The sequence below is a fragment of the Phalaenopsis equestris genome, unplaced genomic scaffold (assembly GCF_001263595.1).
Source record: "Phalaenopsis equestris unplaced genomic scaffold, ASM126359v1 Scaffold000250, whole genome shotgun sequence".
Classification (NCBI taxonomy): Eukaryota; Viridiplantae; Streptophyta; class Magnoliopsida; order Asparagales; family Orchidaceae; genus Phalaenopsis; species Phalaenopsis equestris.
Window position 1 is genome coordinate 383,358 of NW_018164692.1, and position 23,145 is coordinate 406,502.

General features: G+C 33.4%; 2 protein-coding genes across 3 annotated transcripts; one reads left to right on the forward strand and one right to left on the reverse strand.

Moving 5' to 3' along the window:
• Window positions 1–590: 590 nt before the first annotated feature.
• Window positions 591–3,831, reverse strand: LOC110024180 (metal tolerance protein 1-like). Of its 2 annotated transcripts, none has more exons than XM_020723989.1 (2): window positions 3,688–3,831; window positions 591–2,309 (listed from the first exon to the last, which is right to left on the reverse strand). In XM_020723989.1, exon 2 carries the CDS (start codon window positions 2,307–2,309, stop codon window positions 1,143–1,145), a length of 1,167 nt encoding a protein of 388 aa, XP_020579648.1. In that variant the 5' UTR covers window positions 3,688–3,831; the 3' UTR covers window positions 591–1,142. The 2 variants fall into 2 exon arrangements, with proteins under 2 accessions (XP_020579648.1, XP_020579647.1); XM_020723988.1 differs by lacking the exon at window positions 3,688–3,831 and adding an exon at window positions 2,461–2,743.
• A 6,194-nt stretch (window positions 3,832–10,025) lies between these two features.
• LOC110024188 (V-type proton ATPase subunit c''2-like) lies at window positions 10,026–22,672 on the forward strand. The gene is given in 5 exon segments (XM_020724003.1): window positions 10,026–10,309; window positions 10,417–10,494; window positions 21,792–21,962; window positions 22,275–22,302; window positions 22,305–22,672. Coding segments are annotated over 5 exon segments (540 nt in total). The 5' UTR covers window positions 10,026–10,199; the 3' UTR covers window positions 22,458–22,672.
• The last annotated feature ends 473 nt before the right edge of the window (window positions 22,673–23,145 follow it).

Below are 23,145 nucleotides of genomic sequence, written 5' to 3' on the forward strand. Positions count from 1 at the left end.
TGAATGTTGAAGCATCTTGGCCATGTAGCATTGTTGTTATTCAGGAATCAAATACAACACCCAAACTTAGCTAAAATAAATCCTGAATGTTTTATATATAGGCCTATGAATATATTCTAAGATGTATAGAAGTCTATTGACCTGATTCTAAGTAAATAGTCCTAAATTAGCAAATATGGAGTGAAATTATTCCATAGGGTTTCATGTCCTACTGGTTTCATTGATAATGAAGTCATCAATTGTACTCCTCTCTATATGATGTTGATGATATTGCGTACTATCTCCATCCTATGTACCGCGAATTATATGACACTTTCATTATTGTTATAGTGAACTAAATAATGAATGAGAATTCTCTTGTGATTGCACATACCAATTTATACATTGTTGTCATTTGATATATATCCAGCAATTAAGATTAATCAAAGGTGAGTGATAGTTTACAAACTCCATTTTCATTTTACCTCTAATTGGCCTGAATTCAATTTCTATATACTTTTCTTCCTAAAATCCTTAACAATATAAAAATTATTTAAAATTACCCATTTTGCTCAATAGACCCATGTAATTATGTCAAGGTTTAAAATGATTATAGCTCATTGATCTTAAGTTCTAAAAATCTAAAAATTCAAAGTGTTATTTAGAACCAAAGGAACCTATAGTTTTAGTTAAGTAACCATGGATTTCATATGTACCATTATGAACATTTAAACCCTACTTTGGAAAGCTACAATCATTAAAAACTATAAATTTGTTTGGTGGTTTATCTCGACATCCGTAATCAACCCCGAGTAACTCTAAGGGTGTTAGCTTAACCCTACAAGACCCAATCAACCCTGATCAAGATTAGGGCTTCGACTCATTTTGTCCCAATAGACCCTAGACTACCTAGTAGGCTTCTTGCCCTATGCTTGACCTACCTTAGCTAGTGTAACTAGTCTAGTTGCGCGTGGGCACACGCACAGACATAGACTGAAAGAAAAACAAGCATTAAAAATTGTCAAAATGGTGCCCTTTTCTGTTGTACAATGCAAGTTAAATAACTACCAACAAAAGATCTGACAACAAAATAATGCCTGAATATCTGCCTAATAATATACTCTTTAATCTCCAAATATAGTCCAAAACATACATGAAATCCATCAGAAATCCCTCATCGTCTCTACATTTGAAGCCTTATCCTTCTCCACCTGTATGGTCACATGACTGATACTGAACTCCTTTCTAATGTACCCAATCACCTGATCAAGAACATTCTCAGGATCAGCTTCAGGTTTGATTGTAACATGGCAAGCCAACAGAACCTTGCCAATGGTGATGGCCCATATGTGCAACTCATGAACCGCCACCACTCCCTCCACCTCACACATTCCTTTCTCTAGCTTCGTGGCATCGATTTCTCTCGGAGTTCGTTCCATGAGCACGGAGAGTATGTTCCTCAGCATGTTCACCGTCGTGATCAGCACGATGAAGGAAAACATCAGCGTGCAAAGCAGATCCACTATTTTCCACTCCGGCTTCAGCCATATGATTCCGCCGCCGATCATCACCCCGATGCTCTGGATCGAGTCCCCCAGCACATGAAGATATGCGCTCCGGACATTAATGCTCTGCTTCCTTCGCTCCGGCGTTCGCTCATCGTTTTCATCCGTTATGTCGATGTCAATGCTGCGGCTGTCTTGTTCGCCGTGCTCATGGCCATGACTTCCATGACTGTGGCTATGGCCATGACCTCCATGACTGTGGCTATGGCCGCCATGATTATGGCCGAGCAAGACGGCCATAATAATGTTAACAAGCAATCCGAAGGCTGCAACAGCGAACATCAACTTGCCATGAACGAAATTCGTTCCATGAATCAATCTCATCACTGCTTCATACAATATAATTCCGGTTAAAAGCCATATAAGCTGGATGGAAACCAACGCGCCGAGAATTTCGATTCGGTAAAACCCGTAGGATTGACGAGGGGTTGCTTCCCATCCCGCAGCCCAGATCGAGAACAGGGAAATCGCGAAAGCTGCAATGTCGGATAGGAGATGAGCTGCATCTGTGAGAATGGCGAGGCTGTTGGCTTTGATTCCTCCAACGACTTCCACGCACATGAATATCATGCAAAGAAGAACAGCTATAAACAACTTTCTTATGGAAGCTGACCTCTCCTTGGCATCTTTAGAGTGGCTTCCTGAATCAGATAAGCCGCAGGTAGGCCCCCCACAAGTCTTGATGTCTGCAGATGTTGTCGTTGCTGCCGGCAGCGCTTCACCGATTTCGGCGGCCGGAGATTGCTGCGAGCTATGTGCTTCCATCTGCAGAGCAGTTGGAAAGAAGATATCAGGATTAATATTGATGAAACTGTAGATAACAAAGGAAGAGTGGAAGAAAGTATGGCATGACTGATTACATTTAGCTGATGCTATCATTTGAGTAAATTTCTTATTTTTATGCTAAAATTTGAACCTTTAGGCCTACTGAGAATAACAGATCCCCAAAATAGTAGTTAATGACACCATCTCCTTTCATAACATCCATTTATGAACCAAAGTTAAGTCATTGGTTGCATCTTCACCATTCATTCCAGTTCCAGGATCATTTCCTACTACTCACAACATGTATAAACTATATTATGAATTTTAGGAAAGCTCCAAAGCTACTATACTTTCTCTGGCTTAGGGATAATGAGAACAAGCATGCAACATAAGGAAATTTAGGTATTTTAAGAAGCAAGATAATGTCATGACAGCTGCACAAATGTAAGAATCAAACTTGACATAGTACTTTTTATAAAAAAAAAAAATCTTTTTTTTTTTTCATTTTGTTTTGTTTATGTTTTATTTTGAATTAAAACATATTTGGTAGTAATAGTTATTTTTAAAAAAAATTCAAAAAACTTTTATGTGTGCTGAGTTTTTTTAAAAATAAGTTGATTTGTTTATAAAAATAAGAAAATAAAAATATACAAAAATTATACAAATCAAACCTGTTTTAAAAAACAAAAGTAGAAATGAAAACAAAAACATAAAACAAAAGTGATGTCAAAGGGGCCCTTAATGAAGTAGATCTCTATAGCTCATGAAAAATAACCACAACTAGCTTTGGGTGTTAGAAATAACTATAAAAGAATCCGCATCAATCATGCAAAACAACTAATTAGAATTACTCCACACGAACCCTTCTTCTCCTTCCTCATGTGACTGGCCAAAAGAAAGAAAAAGTCTCAAAATTACATGGTAGATAAATTGAAGGATCAAATATGACTAATACAGTGTTTGGCTGCACAAATAGGATTCCTTAAATCCAGTAAATCCGGATTTATCAAATGAAAAGATTAAAAATCAAAGAAAACCCTAAAAAATGGCAAAACAAATCCTTATCAAACATGAACTGGATCAAATCAACCCAAACTCTCAATCCAGAAAGCAACATTTCTCATCCATAAACATCCAGATTAAGCACAAATAACATCAGAACCATCATCTGCGACTGACAGTAACAAAAACGCAAAAAGAAAAAGATAAAAAAAAAAAGCTTGATCAGCGCCGTAGAAAAGAAGGAACTCCATTTCCAAAAAGCAAATAATAAAAAAAAGGGTAAAAAAAAGAAAAATGCTGCAAATTGCAAGAAACAAAAGATTCAAAGCATTCAAAAGTAGCAAAACGAGAAAAAAAAGGCAGAATTTTTAGGTACCTGGAAGGTGCGCAGACAGTGTTCCTGCTCGCCAGAAGAATGTGGAGCCGAAGAAGGAAAGGAGGATTTTTATAACTGCAGTGGGGGCAAGGGGAAAGTGAGAGTATGCGGTACGGAGATGCAGAATAAAGAGGCGGGAGCGTAGGCGGCAGTGAAAAATAAATAAAAAATAAATAAATAATAAAATTTGGTAGCATCTTAAAAAATAATTGTCATTTATATTTATTTAATGCCAAAATATGGAAGAAAATATTCAATTTAAAAATTATATTTCTAATTTGGGTCATTTAAATACATAGGACTAAATATTTATGCATGTCACTCAAATCTTTTAACATTACATAAAAAATATCAATAATTTAATAAGTTTTTGTGTATAGATTTATGGCGCTGAGTGTTATAAGTGTAAATATTAAATATTGGGTATTAGATATGTAAATATATAAGAATTGTGCGGTATATATACAAATTTCTCTAATTTAAAAAAATTATTTATATTACAAGATGTTACAATTTTTTTATTTATTGAGGCAATTAAATCATGTAACCTAATTTGTATGACAAATCTTAGATCTAGTTAAATTAAATTATTTTGCAACCTATTTTATCAATTAAATAGGGGTTTAATATATATATATATATATTTAAATACACAATAAATGTGGGTTATGCATGTAAATTTTCCATTTATAAACAGCCTCAGATAACACTCATTTTCAATATTCTTTAAAAACCAATTCGGGTCTTCTGTAAATGTTTATAATATATATATATATATATATAACGTATGTTTAAGAAAAATGCTTGGATAGGGGAGGATTCAATTGATGAGTTTTATTATCGATCATTCTACAACTTATATGTACACTACCAATTTATGAGAGATATCCGGGAGGACGAGAGTGAAGAAGATGTTTGAACTTAATCTATGCACATAACGTTCGTTTGTTTTAGTTGTTTGATGTGTTGGATTGCATTTAATTTTATTGTTGAACTATATCGATGTTCGTGTTTGCTATTTTGATGTTTAGATTTCAATGTCAGGATGTTTTGGTTTTCTTTAAACACTAAAATAGATGTTTGTTGTCTTTATAAATGTTAGTTTGTAATAACGTGGATTATATATATAAAAGTGAGTTTTGTGTTGTTTGTGAAATATTGATGTTAGAGTAATGTTTAATCATACTTTTAATATATATATATATATATAACTTAAAGCTTAATATTTTTATCCATACTACTTTGGTGTTATAAGTCTATGTATGAAGTTAAACTTCTACATTTAAGAAAACAATAAAAGTGATATTTTCTTTGTAATGTTAAATATTTAAATGTTTTGGACGTAAATATGAAATTTTATATATTAGATGGGCAAATGTGTCAGAATTTTGTGATATATGGCCTATTTTGCAGAAAAGTTGGCTGCCAAAAGCCCAAAAGATGCATAGAGGATTAAAGTGCTTTTCCATGCAACGAATTTAAAAGATGCTTGTAATTAAACTAGAAATAAACAGAAGGAATTTCCATTTTCATTTCATTTTTTTTTTATATAAACTTAAGAATGATTTGCGTTTTTTAGAAAATGCAAATTTTATTTTATTTTTTGTTTTTCAATCAATTTTTTCCTTTTTTTTAATAAAAATACAAGCTTAATTAGCATTTGCAATGATTTATTTTTTTGAAAATTTTAAGTACATTAAAATGTTTTTAATTCTTATTTATTTTTAAAATGGTGAAATATATCAAAAAGTTATTTATTATTTTTTATTTCTTATAATAGTTGTTTAGTATTTTTATCTCAATTGAATTGAAAAAGAATATATAAGAGAACGAGAAAAATTACACCAGAAAATAGTTAAACAACAGAACACAAATTTACGTGGTTCGGTAAGTTGCTTACGTTCACGGAGTTGCAGAGGATTTTACTACTTGAAGAATTTACACCAGTCGATCACCTCGACTTATAAGAGGAATCTCTCACTCTTCGTTGCTCATTTTTCTTCTTCTCTCTCTGTTCTTCTCTTTATACCGAGATACACCGAAGAAAACTCTACACCGAGATACACCGAATAAGACAAACTTATAAGAGAAATAAAATTCAATTTCTCTTCTACCACAATTCACCAAGAAGAAGCATAGGGAGAAAAATCTGCTTCTTCTTCCTTCTTCTTCCTTTTGCCGCAATGAACTACTTCTTGCACTTCTTTTCCTCTGCCCTGAAGAATCTTCCTCTATCCCGAAGAAAATCGAAGAAGAAAGCTAAAAAGCTCGTTGTTCGCGAACAGTTCATGTTCGGTTTGTCAATGAGTTCGAGTTCGATTCGAGTTCGATTCGTTCGATAAGTAAACGAGACGAACGTGAACACTTTTAATAAATTTTTTTCGTTCGGTTAGTTAAACGAACCAAACACGAACAGAAATGATTTCGTTCGTGTTCAAATCGTTATTGTTTGAAATATTAAATAATTTAAAATAATTATATATAAAAAAATTATGATATTTTAAAAAATTAAATTTTATAAATTATAATATATAATAAATTAATAATAATATATTAATATACTATATTAGTAATATACTAATATAGATATTATATATTTTTATAATATAAGTATTATAATTAATATAATATATTATTTATATATATTAATACTAGGGATGTCAAACTCGCTCGTCATTCGCGAACAGCTCGTGTTCGGCTCGTTCGTTAAGAAACGAACACAAACAGTAACTTTACTAATAATTCCGAACGCGAGCTTATTTCATACAAACTAAATTTCAAACCAACCGAAACGATATTCGGTTCATTTACACCCCTATCTGTAGTTGTTTAGATATATAAAAACATCGAAATTGGGCAGTAAATGTACGTAAATATTTTTGTTTAAAAATATATTTTTATATTATTTTAATAGTTTTATATATATTTTTAACTAAAATAAACAAACGTGCTATCGCCTGTCGGACTTGGTCGACTGCTGATCGCATGTGGACGTAGACGGATTCCGTTGGCCTCCACAAGGATCCACACCTAACGTATTTAAAATAAGATGATTTTTTCTTAAATTCGATTCCATTTAATATAGATATTATAGTTTATGTGTATGACGCATTGTAGTCTAATCTACTAAAAATAATACTTATATCCTGTTTTTGTTGAGAAATGTGAAAGCGAATGTCTTTTTGTTAGCCTCATCTTTTGTGAACCACGGAGGCTCTTTGTGCGGATTCCAGTAATATGACACTAATAAACTATCGAGTATTACTTAATTTTTTGGGACCTTCACACAAAATAAATGTTATTTGGGGACCTTTATATATAAAAAGTTCATGAAATGAATATTACAAAGCAACACAAAGACACAAAGAACTGAATTACGATACAATAACATATAATCAACCAGAAAAGAGACAAATACAATAAAACTATTAACATAAATGAACAAAGCACCTAATCAGAAACATCAAAGAAGCTAATAAATGATCTGGCTTCGACAGGTGGAAGAAGGAACACTTTTAGAAAACACCAAGAAAGGATATCCCAACAAGCTTATTAAGGCTTAGTCAGGACCAAAAAACTACAAGTAGCAGCATCCTCCTGAAAACAGTCATAATAGAGCCCAACACTAGCACTAAAAATCAATATCAACTCCATGAGAAAGAATAAAAAAATTCTTCAACAAGCTCAACAAGTCTCAACCAGGATCAAATAAACTTTAAATTAAATAAACCACTAAAAGAAGAGAAAAAATCAGAAGGTCCAACCATAACATCAGCTATGGACATGTCCCAAAGAACAAGCAACATAGATTAAATCTCCAATGCTGAAGGTAGAAATCATGTCCAACAATAGAGAAAGAGCTACAGATCCATAAGCGTTTCCAAGAGAAAATGTAGCAAATATTGAAAAATATGTAAATCAACAACACTAGAAAGCAATAAAAAATTTCTAAAACAAAGAAACTCAAGGTCTCACACTATGAAGAGCTCAGCTAAACCCAACATCAATACAAAAAAAAAACTCCATCCAACTCTTTAAAGAGAATACCTGAAATATCAAAATATAATTAAGTGCAGAAATACTTTAAGAGTTGCATTCAAAAGATAAGAATTCCATCCATCTTCAAAGAAGTAAAATAATTGCCAATACAAAGAAGAAGATACTATAATAAAAACCCTAAAAACGGTTTAATTTCAGTATAAGTATTGGGCACATTATAGCTCAAAACCAACAAATTGGCTTGAAAAGACATGATTGAAAGACAAGTAAAAAAAAAAGAAAATATGAGAAAATAGAAGAAAGTCCAAAAGAATTAGAGATTATAAAAATCTCTAATACAATGATTAATGCCATTTTTAAATTTCCTCCTCCTACCCTTAAACTTTACCATCTAACGAATATTCTTAATAATAATTTCAAGAGGAGTGTAAGAATTCTTAAAAATGACATTATCTTTGTAAATCTAAATGTGAAAAGCAATGACTTGAAAAACAAAGAGAAAAATTTTTTTAGTAACCTTACAAATATTATCTTTTGCATGATACAAAACTTTAAAAGAAAATATTAGGAATAACAAAGAAATCTTCATTAGGAATACAAAGCTTTTCTTCATTGGATGAATATTGATGTATTTATGATCGAAGCATGGATTTTTCTTGAACATCTACTTGCTTAACAAATTTAATCTCATTAAACCTTTTACGCGATTTTGCACCCCATTGTACAATATGGATAATCATTGTTGCATTATCTGCATGTTTATTACCATGTACTTGCACATTTGTGGCTTTATAGTTTATACTACACCAAATTCTCATACAAAGTTTTTTGTGCACCTTTGTGAGGTTAATCCGGTCGTGGTCGAGACATCAAGTAGTCATGAAGCTACCCATAGACTAACAAAATGGATGACATCAAACTTTGTGTTGGTGAGATATATCCAAAACCACTCGAGTTGTATTTTAAAATCAATCCTAACTTTTATATTCTTAATTTAAAACATTAAAATTTATAAAGATTCAAACTCAAATGATAATTAATCAACAAAATAACAAAGAATTAATAAAATTAGAATGATTCAAGGTAACTAAAAGAATATTTGCTACTTTCCCAAAATTATAAGTATGCCCTTTTCACTACCAAACATAACAAACAAAATCATCAACATTTAAAACTTCAGCCAACTAGTTCAGAACACTTAATAAGTCAAAACATAATATAATAAATAACTTTCAAAATCAAGATGAAATGATTTAAATCAGAAACAATAAATTTACAAATATGTCCGTTGTGAACTAGAAACTTAAGAATTTCATTGCGATTTTAATCCAACTCAATTCAAATCCAAAAATATCTAAGCAAAACAACAAATGAAGACACAATTAAGAGGTTAAATAAAACTCATAAATCACTAAAACATAAAATTAACTATAACATACAAGTCATTATGGGTGTATTGTTGCCTCGTGTTGTGCTCACTTGTTGTTAGTTGCTGCCCAATGCTTCTTTCAGACCTTTGTAATACTCATTTTTTCTCAATCAACTATTTCCTGACCCTTTATGATTCTTTTAATTACATAATACATCTCTCATATTTTTGAGAGATTGTATCAAACACTTTATTAATGATTTTGTTACCTTTGTTTTTTGGTAGATGTATTTTATCTCTTTTATGATTATTTATTTTGTTGTCATTGTAATATATCTTTTTTGGGATATCAGCTGATTCTATGTACCTCTTTATTGTCTTATTTGTATCACTTTTATATTTACTTTGAGAATTGTACTATTATTTTAACTTTGTTTTGCATGTTGGCCCTATTTTTTTTGACCATTGGTGATGCTTTTGGATTTTCTCCCTATGTATATATTTGAGGGCGAAAGGGAAACATGTCCCAAGATTGGACTTCTATTTGTCATCATTGGCTCATTCTCATTTTATAACTTTCATTCCACTCTTCCCATTCAATACTCACACACTCAGCATTTCATACTCAACTATCTTCATCTGACTCATGAAAGACTGGACTGATGTCGTTGGGCTCGATCGTTTTTTATTTCTTTTATCTTTATTTGTGCGGGCCTTATCCTTCGGTAGGCCTCAGCCGAGTCCTCTAACGAACTTGGGTTGGGGAAGAGGCCCGGTAGGCCGATCCATGTTTATGCTAGATTGACTAATAACTTTTGATATTACAACACATATTTAAAATTAAGATACTAGACTTCTATATAATGATATTATAATTAATATAATTCGAATCAATATTATTATTATTATATAACAAATGCTGAACCATGTTAAAGATATTTAAGTTTTCTGTTCCAAACAATTTTAATATTTTAAGATATTTTTTATCTCATGCAAAATCCCGGGGAAGGAATAGATCGATCCATCTTGTTCTTCCTTCGTCCACATTTTTTTCTTGGTCAGTTCTCTTCCTCTATTATCTTCGACCGGAAACCCTAATTGGTTGATCGCGAGGGAGCATTCAGCGATCCGCTTTTTGACGAAGATGACGTCGACGAGCTCATGGTCGCGGGCTTTGACGCAGATCTCGCCTTACACGTTTGCATCGATTGGTATTGCCATATCCATCGGCGTTTCAGTGCTTGGTGCCGCTTGGTAACCATTTTTGCTGTCGTGCCGTCTCCCTTGAGTTCTGCTGCCTTTCCTGTGGCAATTTGCGACGGTAATAATTCTGTTTTCTTCTTCTTTATTAACTATTTCAGGGGAATTTACATCACTGGAAGCAGTTTGATTGGTGCTGCTATTAAGGCTCCGAGAATTACCTCTAAGAATCTTATTAGGTATGTGACGTGTCTCATATGCCTAATTATTTTCTATCAGGCATGTTAAATTGTTGATTGTTTGGCTGATGGAATTCGAGTTCTGCCTTATGGTGACGATGGCGGTTAGAGCTGTAAATTCTTAGTTATAATTGGCTCATACTACCAATTATATCAAATTATCACTTGTGTATGAACCTTAGCTTGCGGTACCCTGGAATGCTATCAAATATTTAGAGGCTACGTGGTTATCTGATATTTTGAGTAAATTTTAATGTTATTAATATGGTTAATTATCTGGTTTGATGTTTTCCTTAGATTAAGACAGTCTAGATTGCAGCTTTAACTGTTATTGTGCATCTTTCTTTTGGCCAAAGTGGCGAAGTTTCAGATTGTGTTGATTTGAACTACATGTGAAAGTAAGAGAGTGCAGTAATACTACACAATTATTAGGATCAAGATTTGAAATTGCACAATTAGGTATTTAGGATTTTTTTTTTTGCGAGATGAGCGACACATAAGGCATTTTGAGTTGTGTGCCTCTAAATTTAATTATTAAATTAATGAAAATTTTGAAAAACTGAGTAACATGCTAATATCAATTTAAGGCATCGAAGTAAGATCATAAAAAGTTAAAGTAGGATAAAAAAATGTCGCGCTATTTTAAACATTACATAATGAATTTCTCTCAATCCCAATTCACCATAAAGTAGTATTTAAATGACTCATGCTCTCATTATTTAGAGGGTTTTCACTAGGATCGTCATTGTACTTAATTATTTTTTCATATTTCTCATCATTTGTTGCATCAACATTTTTTGAAGATTTATCATCTTCAATTTCAAACATCATTTTCTTCAAACATCATTTTCTTTCTTATTCATTTAAAATTAATAATGATATTACTTAATTTCAGAATAATTATTATATTTTTAATTTCAAAATTTTCAGCATAAATTTTTATACGAACCTTTTTTATTTCTTTCTTGTTGTCATGTGCTAATCTTATTTTTCCCTCCATAAAAAGTAACAATATTGAGATTTTCCTCTTATAAATATGATGTTGTAACTTTGTTTTTGTCTACCGCAAATCATTTGTCTTCTAATGACATTGAACTACTTACGAATTTTTATCGTCATTCAAACCTTACCCTCAATTAAATTTCTATCTCTCAATCTTTTGTTATACATAACACAAACCAATGAACTTTTTCTTAAGGTACTTAAATGATTTTTTCTCGTGGTCTAAACTTAATAATAATTATTTGTCAAGCATATAAGGTACAAAAAATTGATTGTAAATGTTAGCAGTCTAGGTGTGCTATCTCCAAACTTGACTCACCACTGAACTAATTTTAAGAAAAGTAATGACCCTCATATGTAAATTATATCTAGCTTTACTAATCATTGTTAAACGTTAGTGCCAATATATTGTTTACTAGGCAAATGCTGTGCTATTGTATCTTTGAATTGTTGTAATCTAAGGAATCCTTTTTGTTTTTTGAAGCTATAAGTTAAAGATCAGTCTTCCTCTAATAAATATTTTTTAGTTTTTTTTTTTTTGAAAGCCATAGGTTAAAAGATAGTCTTCCTCTTATTTGTTATGCTAGCTATCATTATATTCATACAATGGTTAAATTTGATCCCTAGATTGATGGAATTATTTTCATCAAATTGAGATTGATGGTTCAGATAATATTGACTCATTGATACAATTGAAACTCCTTTTTCAGCCAAGTTTTGGCACTTAAATTTTTTTAAATTAGGCTAGGTAAGAAGGAAGGAGAATATGAAATATATAAAATTTTTGAGGGACAACAAATATGATCTTGGGGTTTCTGTTAGGTTGGGTATGTTAAAAATGAATGAATTTGGGTCATAGTTGATAATAAATATATTAATAAACATGCAAATATTTTTTTTTCCTAGAAGATTTAATTATGAGCCTCAAAGAATATATGTTTACAAGAAGATAAATTGTGTAGTTTCTTAAAGGTAACCTACAGATTTCTAAGAAATTCATAGAGGAAATTTCATAGTCGGAGTTCATATATATTTACAAAGATTTTTGGAGTTTGTGAGATATTATAATAGTTTGATTTCAGATATCTTTGCTGATACCGGAAACTAGGTGTAACTTATTGGACAATGTACATTTTGATTCCTTACTGTTAGAACTAGGGATCTGCAAGATTGTAGTGAGTATAGGGAAATCAATTTATCCGTTATTACATTGAAGTTACATTTGAGGTTTAAAACTTTAGCTTAGGAAAATTATTTAGTTGTTGGAGAATCGAAGTCTTCATGCTCCAATTAAATGATATATGCACAAGCAGAGAACATTGACAATAGCCTCATATTTCGTGTCCTGAATATGAAAAGGTTATTTTGCCGAGTTAACTGGTGGGTACTTACGGGACTGCGTTTTGAATGTATGTTGAGTTTATATTTGAAATGTTTTATAATTGATTAGAGACTATAGTTGCAAGGAAGCCATTTAAGTTTCTTATCACAATAGTTTATTTCGCCAAGTATCAACATTGTGTTTGTATTTTTGCTGTGTTAGTTTTTGAAATGCTTGAAAAATACATGCAAATTGTGGCCAAATGATGTATAATTTTGTTAGATGTGAAATTGATATATCAATCGATAATTCAATGTTATTGGAATGCCAAATGACACCTTAGTGTAATATAATTACTTTTCTTGGATCTATCAAACAAAAAAGTTTGATGCATATGTTGACACAACTTCTAGGATAAAACTTTGTTGATTAAAATGAAGAAGTGCTTTAGAAGTATTATTAGATAATGATGTTGGAATTTATAAAATCTATTCCAAATAGTCGGGATAAAGTTTTTGATGATGAGAATTCATATGAATAAATTGATACTTGTGTACATATGTTCAATTGTAGGCAATATTTATTGGAGTGTTTTGCTGTTATTTTATTTTCTAATTTTGTTTTAAGCTTATGATGATGCAACTGCGGTGGTGTTAAATTGATGGATGGGGACATCAACAAGTTGTGTGCGGTGATGTCTTAATATAAAACAAAAAACTTACCTACTTGTTGTCCTTTAATTATAAATGAAGATTAAGGCTCAATTTGGGTTGCCAACTCTCATTAACCCACCAGAATTGCCGCTTGGGAGTGTGGGAGTCATATGAAATACTTTTTTTTCTAAAAGGATATGCTTTCAGAAGCTTAAAGTACAAAGGGTATTTCGCTTGATGCTAACTAATTATCATTTAGCATGGTTAATAATTCTCCTTTGCCTTACAAAGGATTGCCATGATTCATTATCATTACATCAAATGGTTGGGATCCTTGCCTCTTCTCCATTGATATTATTATTTTGTACTGGTTATTTTCCATATCAATGAAGAGGATCTGACAAAAAAGGTTACAATCCCTTTCTGAACCCTGTTTTGTATCTACTGTTGCAGATTGTGTTCCTTATCTAAGCTGGTTGCTTAAACATTTATTGTTTTTTGTGAATTAAGTTCTTGCCAATTAATGTTTATTAAGAAATTGATGGATATTAATATCCAAAAAGTGTTGGGAATAGATGTAGTTTTTTTTTCACATTCTTTCGTTGATTAAATTCCCTGTAGATCTCTAGTAATCATATTTCCTGGCGAAGGTCTATCTGCTTGGTTCTATTTGAACTAAACCACGTCATTTCTTTCTATAGTCGGGCTATGTTTGTAAAACACAAAAATGAGACTATGGACATGAACTCTAGGCCGTGGATGAATTTTGACTGGGTACATGAGCTAGTGCGTCAGCCTCTAAAAGTCTTGTTGGACCAACATAAGATTTTTATAACTTGATGAGGCTTGCCTTGATGGGATAAGGGTTGTCATTTAAAACTGTTTTACGTTAAACATGTATAAAAGCCCACCATCATTGTTCCTTGGCACGACTATTCACCTCATTAACATCCTACTACTTCCTCTCTTGAGCCCTAGCTAGTTGTCTGCATGGTCTAAATGGAGGCCAGATGGTTTTTTATAGTTGTCTGTGAGTCATAATTGTCACGAAGTATTGCATGATGGTTGCGAGTGAAGACCTGTTTGCTGTAGTTGAACTTAGCGAGTTCTTCTAAGATGTTGGCAACATTTTTTCATCAAGCTATGTGGGTCTCCATGGGCTTTCATGCTTTCTGATTGGGCTTTCAAACAGTTGACCTGGCCTATATTTATGAGGTTTAATTAGTTGAGCTTTTTGGTGAGGACAGATTAATAAATAATGCCTTATCTTTAAATTAAGGATATAGCATATACTTAATGGAGCAGATTCTACTGCCTGAAACATGATAAATTTAGTTGGAGATACTACAAAAACATGTGGTTCTGATGGGAAATAGATGCAATCAAATAATTTTCGTATGAAATAGAACCAATATTTTTTTAATTTATGCAATATAGCATTTTAGTCAATAAAGGTAGAGGTACATGTGGTGGGAAAGAAAGAATCAGACTGAAGAAGACTTGAATAAAGTGATGCAATGATCAAACCTTAAAAAAATGTCTGAAAGCTAAAAAGTTGTTCATACGATCCAACATAGAAATTGACACGATTTTTCAAAAAAATAAGGGCAAACCAATATTTTCCTTCAATAACGTCAAATCAAAACAATACAACACGATCAACTTACATGAATAGGAAAGATTAGCACCTACAATTCGAGTTGTAGGGGATCTTTCCCAAATCTTACGATTCGAGAGGTAGGAAATTTTTTTCAAAGTCAAAACCTAAGACTCCAAGATACAATTTTCATACATAACCCTAACCCTAAGCTATTAAGCCTTATTTATACGCAACAATAATAATAAAAAAAGACCAATTTGCCCTTAGACTAATAAATGACACAATTTTTCTTAAATTGGTAAGTAAAAATACTCTCCTCCCAAAAAAGCATCTTGTCCTTAAGGTGGGAAAAAGTGAGGGAGTTCCTCCACCACAACCGTTTATGTTTCTTCGTCTCCTGTCTCCTCATCACACATTGTGAGAATCTTGTAACGATGTCCGAGGGCTAACTTCTCATCACACAGAAAACATAACTTCTTGGATCGCTTCTCTTGAATCTGTATTTGTAAGGCATTTGAAGTTGACCCCTGACCGAGCCCTCAAATTCTTCTCCTTCGACGCATCCCCTTGAAATGACATTGTATGGGTCCTTAGTGTCATGGTCGTTCATGTACTGTTGTGGAATTCTTCCAAGTGTTGCTTCTGTTGGTCTTCTTTATCTGGTTTTTGTTTTCCACCATCTTGGCTAGCTCCATTGTCTCCTTCAATCCCTATGGTCTCAATAGTCATAGTGCTTCCTGTATGTCGGGTTTTAGGCCCTTTATGAAATTTCCTTCCAATACTGTTTCAAAAGTGTTCAAACCATTCTAACAATAGTTCAATTCTCTCCCTATATTCTATGATAGTCCCATCCTGAGTAAACTCATAGATATGTTAGTGTAGGTCTTGTTCCCGAATGGCCTGAGAATGTTCCAAAAAGCAATCATTAAATATCTCGCAAGATCTGATCTGGTATCTAGCGTGCCTCTGCTAAAAATATGCTAGGACTTTCCCCTCCAAACATAACCATGTCGTCATGAACTTTTCCTCCCCATTTAGTATCGCTCAACTTGGTACACCCACTCATTTGCATCTTCCTCTTTCGAAAATTGACATCTTCAACATCCTAATCCTAGCATCTCCACCCCAACTTTTTCTCTATCTGGTGTTTCTCCTGATGTATCGAGGGTAAAACTTTAATTCGATCATAGCCATAACCCTTCCCAGCTTTTCTCTCTCCTTTTTGTACTCCTCTACACCCTTGCATGACCCATCTCCATATTTCGGCCGAACGGCCAAACTGCCTCCATCAGAAATCTCTAATTCACCTCCCATCGGAGTCCTATGGCGGAGTTCTTGATGGTGGATGTTTTCCTCCTTATGATCCTCATGTTCGATCTCTTTTCTTTTTGATCTGACCACAAAATTTTTGATTAACCCTTGGTTAGGGTTTGCAAACTAAGCCGCCAGCGGAGTTTTGGATTTTGCATCTCAATAAGCTTCCTTATCATCTCCTCCAAATTCTCGAATCAGTTTTTCATGGAAGAAAACCTATCGTCTATGGAGGAAAACTTTCATTCTATGGAGGAGAACCTTCCCCCCATCCCAAATTTAAGTTGGCTCGCATCTTCCTCCAATTTCTTTCCTAAAGCATCTATTTTATTTACTGTCATCATTCCCCGACAAGTTTTTTTTATCACAAAAGACGGAAACACCTGCATGTTGAAATGTCGTCAATATTTTTGATTTGACTGCATTGCTGGAAAACATGAGAAAGATGAGAGTTTTGGGTCTTTGTATGCCGCGTAAGATGGAAGTCTCAAGGCTCTATATGCCGCGTCGTTTGCTTTCTCATCAAACTTTAATTGTGCTTGTATCGTGAAGAGAAGTTTTGGATCTTAGTAAGGCGTGATCCCTTTGTCGCTTTCTTCTCTAATTGATGGAGGCGAAATATAGGAGATTTGGGTCTCAGTTGTGACTCTTCGCTGCTTCCCAAGCTCAATGGTGACTTTGCTGCACATACGAACGCGGGAGGAGAAAAATGAGATATTTGGGTCTTAGCTTCGAGTCCGATCAATAGGTTGGACACACAATTATTTTTAGGCCACAATTCTTTTTCCTGGATTGAAATGCTCTAATATCACTTGGATACGATTTGACATATAAATCAACCGATTTTTCACACAAATTACGACAAATTAATATTTTTGTTCAATAACATCAAATCAAAACAATACAATACTAACAACTCCCACGAACACATAAGAAGCGCCTACAATTGAGAAGCAGACGATCTCTCCCAGTTCCTACAATTCGGGAGGTAGGGAATCTCTCCCAAACCCAAATCCTAAGTCTGAAAACACAATCTCATGCATAATCCTAACCCTAAGCTATTAAGCCCTATTTATATCCAGCAATAGTAATAATAATAGACCAATTTCCCTTAGGTTGATGAAAGAAAAAATTGCTCTTAGGCTGATGCGTAGCAGCTGTGTAGGTGGGAAGAGTGTGATTGAGATAATTATAACTTGGAATGACTAATTATTCTAGAAATAGAGAAGAAAGTATAGAGACATTGATAGGGAGGATGAAATTGAGAGAATATATAAGTTAGTAAGAAGGATAACGAAAGAGAACATAAATGTGAGGAGGCTGGGGATTAAAAAAGTAATAAATGGGTGCACAAAGACACATTCCATTGCGATGGTGATGATTGTAAAATATTGGAGTAAAAAGGTTGAATTGAGCAATGGTTGGAGAGCTAAAAATTCTGTAAAATCACCTTTGAAATTATACTGATGTAAAGATAATGATTTGTGGACAATGAAGCACGTATTTAAAGATATTAACCTTTGAAAGTGCAAGATCCAATGGTTGCAATTGGGGAAAAGAATTCAGCTACAATTTGAACAGTGAGGTTTACAGGGCATGGTTTAAACTCACAGAGAATGATACTATCAGCAGTCATGTGATTAGAAGCGTCTGAGTTGATTGTCTGGGTTCTGGTTATTTTGGATGTAACCATGAGAACATTTTCTTTTTCAGCTGTAGTAGATGTTCACAACAAATCTATTCATTTGAACGGTTTGTTTAAATTTTGGTGTTTGCTAAAACAATCTTTGAAAGAATTTAGATTTATTTTTGTTGAAAGGACGTGGGCCAGATGACATTGGAATCTTAGTGGTGACAAACTGACAATGTTTCCATCAATTTCATGATTTTGTGCTATCTTTTATTTGCACCAAGTAGATTATTCATATGTGTCTTGTCTTGTGACAATATTTACACAAAGGTTTGTTTCTATTTCTTGTGCCTATCACCTCTATAATTGAGTTGGGTTACATAAGTCGCAAGGGCATAGTTTTTAGAGTGTTAATTTGGGCTCCTCCAACATTATTTCTCTTTTGCTTTCTTTTCTTTTTTTTTTTAGACTTCAGGGAAGGCTTCTTGAACGCTAGGAATAGGCTTCTTGCGTAAAATTTTCCCATGAGCATCATCTAAATTTTAATCTAGACTTAGTACTTGCACGCATTCTGTTTATGCTATCTTTTATTATTGATTATCTTTTGTGTATCATTATTCTATTTTATTGAAGATGTTATCACCAACGATGAGTTAAAAAGGTTTTAAGTTTATCATGATTGAGTCATTATCTTGATATAGTTCATGAATAATGCTCTAAAACTCGAATATGTTTAGAGATTTTTAACAATTGAGTTCGTTTTTTTGGTGCATCTAAAATATTTTTCGTGGTTTTATAGTGAAAATACATTTCTCCAATTTCATTGGTCTTGACATTTGCTTGCAATGACAACAGCGTCCTATTTTTGACCGTCCATGTCTGGAATTTGGGGTCTTTTTCATTTGATGAGTGAGCTGCTTTTGTAAGATAATATTCCTTGCTTTTGACACAAACAAGCATTATTCATTGAGATTATTAGATGAAGTTATACCTATTAAGCTTGTGGCTGATTAAGAGAGCATACGTTCTTGATGAGTTGGTGCTGCTGATTGGGATAGCTGGACCAAGGCTAGATGTCAACTTGGAGCCTCTTTTGCTTTCGCCCATGAGGGAAGGCACTTCTTGGATGGGAGGAAAATCACATGGAAGAACCAAGGAAATTGCCATGTAGAAATATATGGAAGATTTTATTGATTCAATTCTGCAAAAAATATACTACATACAAGTGGAAGGGATGATCTACGATTCTCTCATGGATGTAAAAAACTTCCCTAAATCAGAAAAGGAATAGTAAGCCATGATCTAAATGTTTGAGACGTGTGGGCAAACAGATGATGCTAAATAACAAGCAGGAAGATCTCTGGACTCTCTACTATCTTGGACATCAGTACATCTTATAAATAATTTAACAAAAATATAGTTTACTCACCTCAACATCAACAAAATGATAACCAAATGCCTTTAGATGATCAAGTTAAGAAATGCTGATTCTTTACTTCAGATCGAGAGCAATTTTCCCCATCCAACCTTCATTGAGGCTCATGATCCCAAGAAATAACTGATATTACTCGGTTTAATAAAAAAAGGCTTACAAATTGATTTCGTCAATTGAAAAGAAGCTTCGGGAAAGCTCCTGCTATTCAAAATAACATAGAAGGGAAGAGAGTGATGCTTAAACAAAACAAATGAGAACATTTGGAGCAGGAATTTGTGAGAACTTAATTGTAAAAAGGGAGCATAGGGAAGCAGGGAAAGAAAGTTTCAAGTGAAAGAAATTGAGGCCATACCTGTCAAATGCTGCAATGCTGTGAAAACTGGTTTCCCTGTAATCCATATTCTACCAGCTTCCCATGCTACCAAAATTCCGCTCCTTGCCTGCACCGTGAGTTTTCTATTGAGCACGATGCCATTAAGCAGCAGGACGTATTTGTTATGTATTTCTGTGGAAGTTGACTGCTGGAGGTCTACAAATTTTTTCAACTGTGATTAAACTTCTAGCTATAGGAATCACTGTTTTGAAATTAGCTGAACAAAAAATGTTTTGGAATTAATTTTAAGGGGAAGGTACAAAGAAGTGAAAAAACCTCTGCCCGTATAGCAGCTATAACTCTCCTATATCACCGAGATTTGATTTTTGCTGTGACCAGCTCTCAATGGAAGGTAAATTGGAGGTACTTGTTCATTGTTCTGCCACAATTTGAAAGTGGGGGAAAGAACTAATTGGTTAGAACGTCAATGAGAATGTTTTTCTGAGTTCGAATGCTACCTCAAAAAATGGGCAGCTCAAATGAGTAAACATTGTATGGTAGTTCAGTTTTATTCAGTGCTGAAATTGATGTTTGACTTGGTCTTTATTGAAGGGCAAGTCATACCATTTATACCATGAACCTCGAGTTGATCAAATACTAGTTTTCACACTAGGAAAACTAGTTGACTTTACATAGAGATAATGGTTTATGAGCTTGTAAAGTTTAAATGAACTACTAAAAGCGGCCGGCTTAGTTAATACATCAACATTAATTATGGCCAAAAGCTACTTTTGGTTACACAGCCTTCTTTATAAAACAATAAGTAGGTGGCTGAAGAATATTTGCATCAGGAAACTCTCAGAAGTCATTCTTGCAGAAAGTTTGCAGTGTAGATTTATTTCTTAGTGGTATTTTGTTTCATCCTCTATTGTTAAGAGTCACATTTATAAAATCCTTTCATTGTGATTTAGGCTAACTTTATAAAATTCTTTCATTGTGATTTAGCTTTCTATTGTTGTTGTATTCTTTTGTCACAAATAGTCTATTCATTACTGGTCAATGGCCGAGAGGTAGGTAGGTAGTTCCTTTTTCTATTAGTTTTTAACCTAGCTTTAGAATAATACTAGGATCCACTGCAATTTTTTGATGAGTATCATTTGCAATCTATTAAAAATGACACTCATTAAGATCACATTTGAAACTCAGGTAGTGCAAACCCATCCTGTACACCGAAAAACCTTTAAAGATTAAGCGCAATTAAGCAGCTAAGTGCCATGCTTTTTGGTTAGAAGAAGTAGTAGAAGGATGCTCTATGATATTGTTAAGTGTTATGTTTGGGGCAATTTTGTGAGGCAGTAAAACAGACTATTTTATATTTGGGAGATTGCAGAGATAGCGACTCTTGAGGCAGACACGGCAAAACTATCTCGCAACATTGATCAAAGAATTTGTGATTGGAGGACCATGCATTATTTATACTCGAGGGCTGCCATTAAGTGCTATTATCAGACTGAAGGTGAAGGGTTTTCTGATTTGAGTCCAAAATCGGTTAAGAAACATGGTTTTTTGCCATTATGAGCTATATAAGATGATCATTCATCGCTGGTCGTTTTTTGTTCTCTATTACTTGTTTCATGCAAAAGAGCTTGATTTTTAGAAGCAGTTGTGTTTGACTCGATAATTGTTTGTGTTTGGCTCCTTTTTAAAGCTTGATGGGCTTGAAGAATATTTTCAGCCTAGCATGAATTTGGGCCTGCTCAATCATTTTTTGTTCTTCAAGCACTTTATATATATAAAAAATTATCAATGTTTACATTCAGATATATAAATATATACAAAATAATATGTAAAAGTTTATTTAGCTATGTATTTTACTATTATAAATTATGAAGTATTCTCTTTAATTATGGGTAACATATGTTTTGAAATTTACCGTGCTTAAAAGTCATACAATGAAAGTTACCACTCATTCATATTCCACTTCCTAAGGCCTTGGACCTTTCTTAAATTCGTATTTTATTTGTTTTTCTAGTGTGATCTTTTGTGAGGCTGTTGCTATATATGGTGTCATTGTTGCCATCATTTTGCAAACCAAGTTAGAAAGTGTAGCACCATCCCAAATATATGAAGCCGAGTCTCTGAGAGCTGGTTATGCCATCTTCGCTTCTGGTATCATCGTCGGCTTTGCGAATCTTGTTTGTGGGTTAGTTCTAATTTCTGGCCTTATGATGTTAATAATCTAATTGAAGTGTCAAAATAATCCCCTGACAACTTACATGGAGCCATATTATTCCAGTCTTTCAAAGTGCTAAATTAGTACCCATACTCTTAATATGAATTGAAATAATCCCTAGAAAAGACTATTTTAGAAGAGTCCAGGGTCTGAATTAGCACTTTTATAGACCTGCTGCAAAAATTTAAGGGACCATTTTCACACTTTTTAATAATATAATTATTTAAGTTGTCAAAATTTAAATGTTGACTTGTCAAGCTTGAAAAGATGCTTCTGAAACAGGCTTTGCGTTGGAATAATTGGGAGCAGTTGTGCCCTCTTTGTGCTCTCTCCGATGCCCAAAATTCCTCACTCTTTGTGAAGATTTTGGTGATTGAGATCTTTGGCAGCGCGCTTGGTTTGTTTGGAGTGATCGTGAGCATAATCATGTCCTCTCAGGCAACCTGGCCTGCAAAATCTGGATGATGCTTTATCAGCTGATTGCTTTTCAGCTTTTTCTGGTAAAAATACTTCGCGTCCCATGTAATTCCTCTAATCTTTCTTGTAAGCATTCTCTTATTAATAAGATTTTCCTTTAGCTTTTTGTACGGATGAAGATTCTGTCGAATTTTTCCTGTATTCCTGTGTTAGTTTAAATGTTATCAGCCATGGAAGATAGACTTTTGTGCCCACTTATTCAAGTGCTGTGTATGGTGAGCTTTTTGTAACGTAATTCTTAGGTGAGCTTTTTGTAACTTAATTTTTAGTGAATTGGCTTGACTAATATCCATATTGTGCGAACAATCGTAATAACTGCGCTGATAACATAATCAATACTCCATGCTTGGGCTTTAGTTACCAATAATAGTTTAGTTAAACTCGTTAAGCCATTTAAATGGACATGCTTATCCTACATGACGTGTAATGAGAAATCTTCAAGGGCGTTGTTTATTTTGATGTAAAATGGCTGTAAAAGTAAATACAGGAATTTTAAACTTTTACTGTTTGGTAATTAATAATTTAAAAGTTAAATAGAAATGTCAGGGAATTAAAATTTGTAAGACCAGTTAAAAAACACAACATTTAAAAAAATGCCTCTTTCGTTCGCATCAAATAAGTTGTGCGTTCGCTGCCTTGCACGGTCCTTCTATATTGTCTGTGCTGCCTCACAATC

Bases quoted from the DNA above. Each gene is read 5' to 3' on its own strand.
- LOC110024180 (XM_020723988.1), bottom strand. From the start codon at position 2,532: ATGGATGTTATGAAAGGAGATGGTGTCATTAACTACTATTTTGGGGAT. The intron at 2,310-2,460 runs GTTCAAATTTTA...ACTGCTCTGCAG, and splicing joins TATTCTCAGTAGGCCTAAAG to ATGGAAGCACATAGCTCGCA.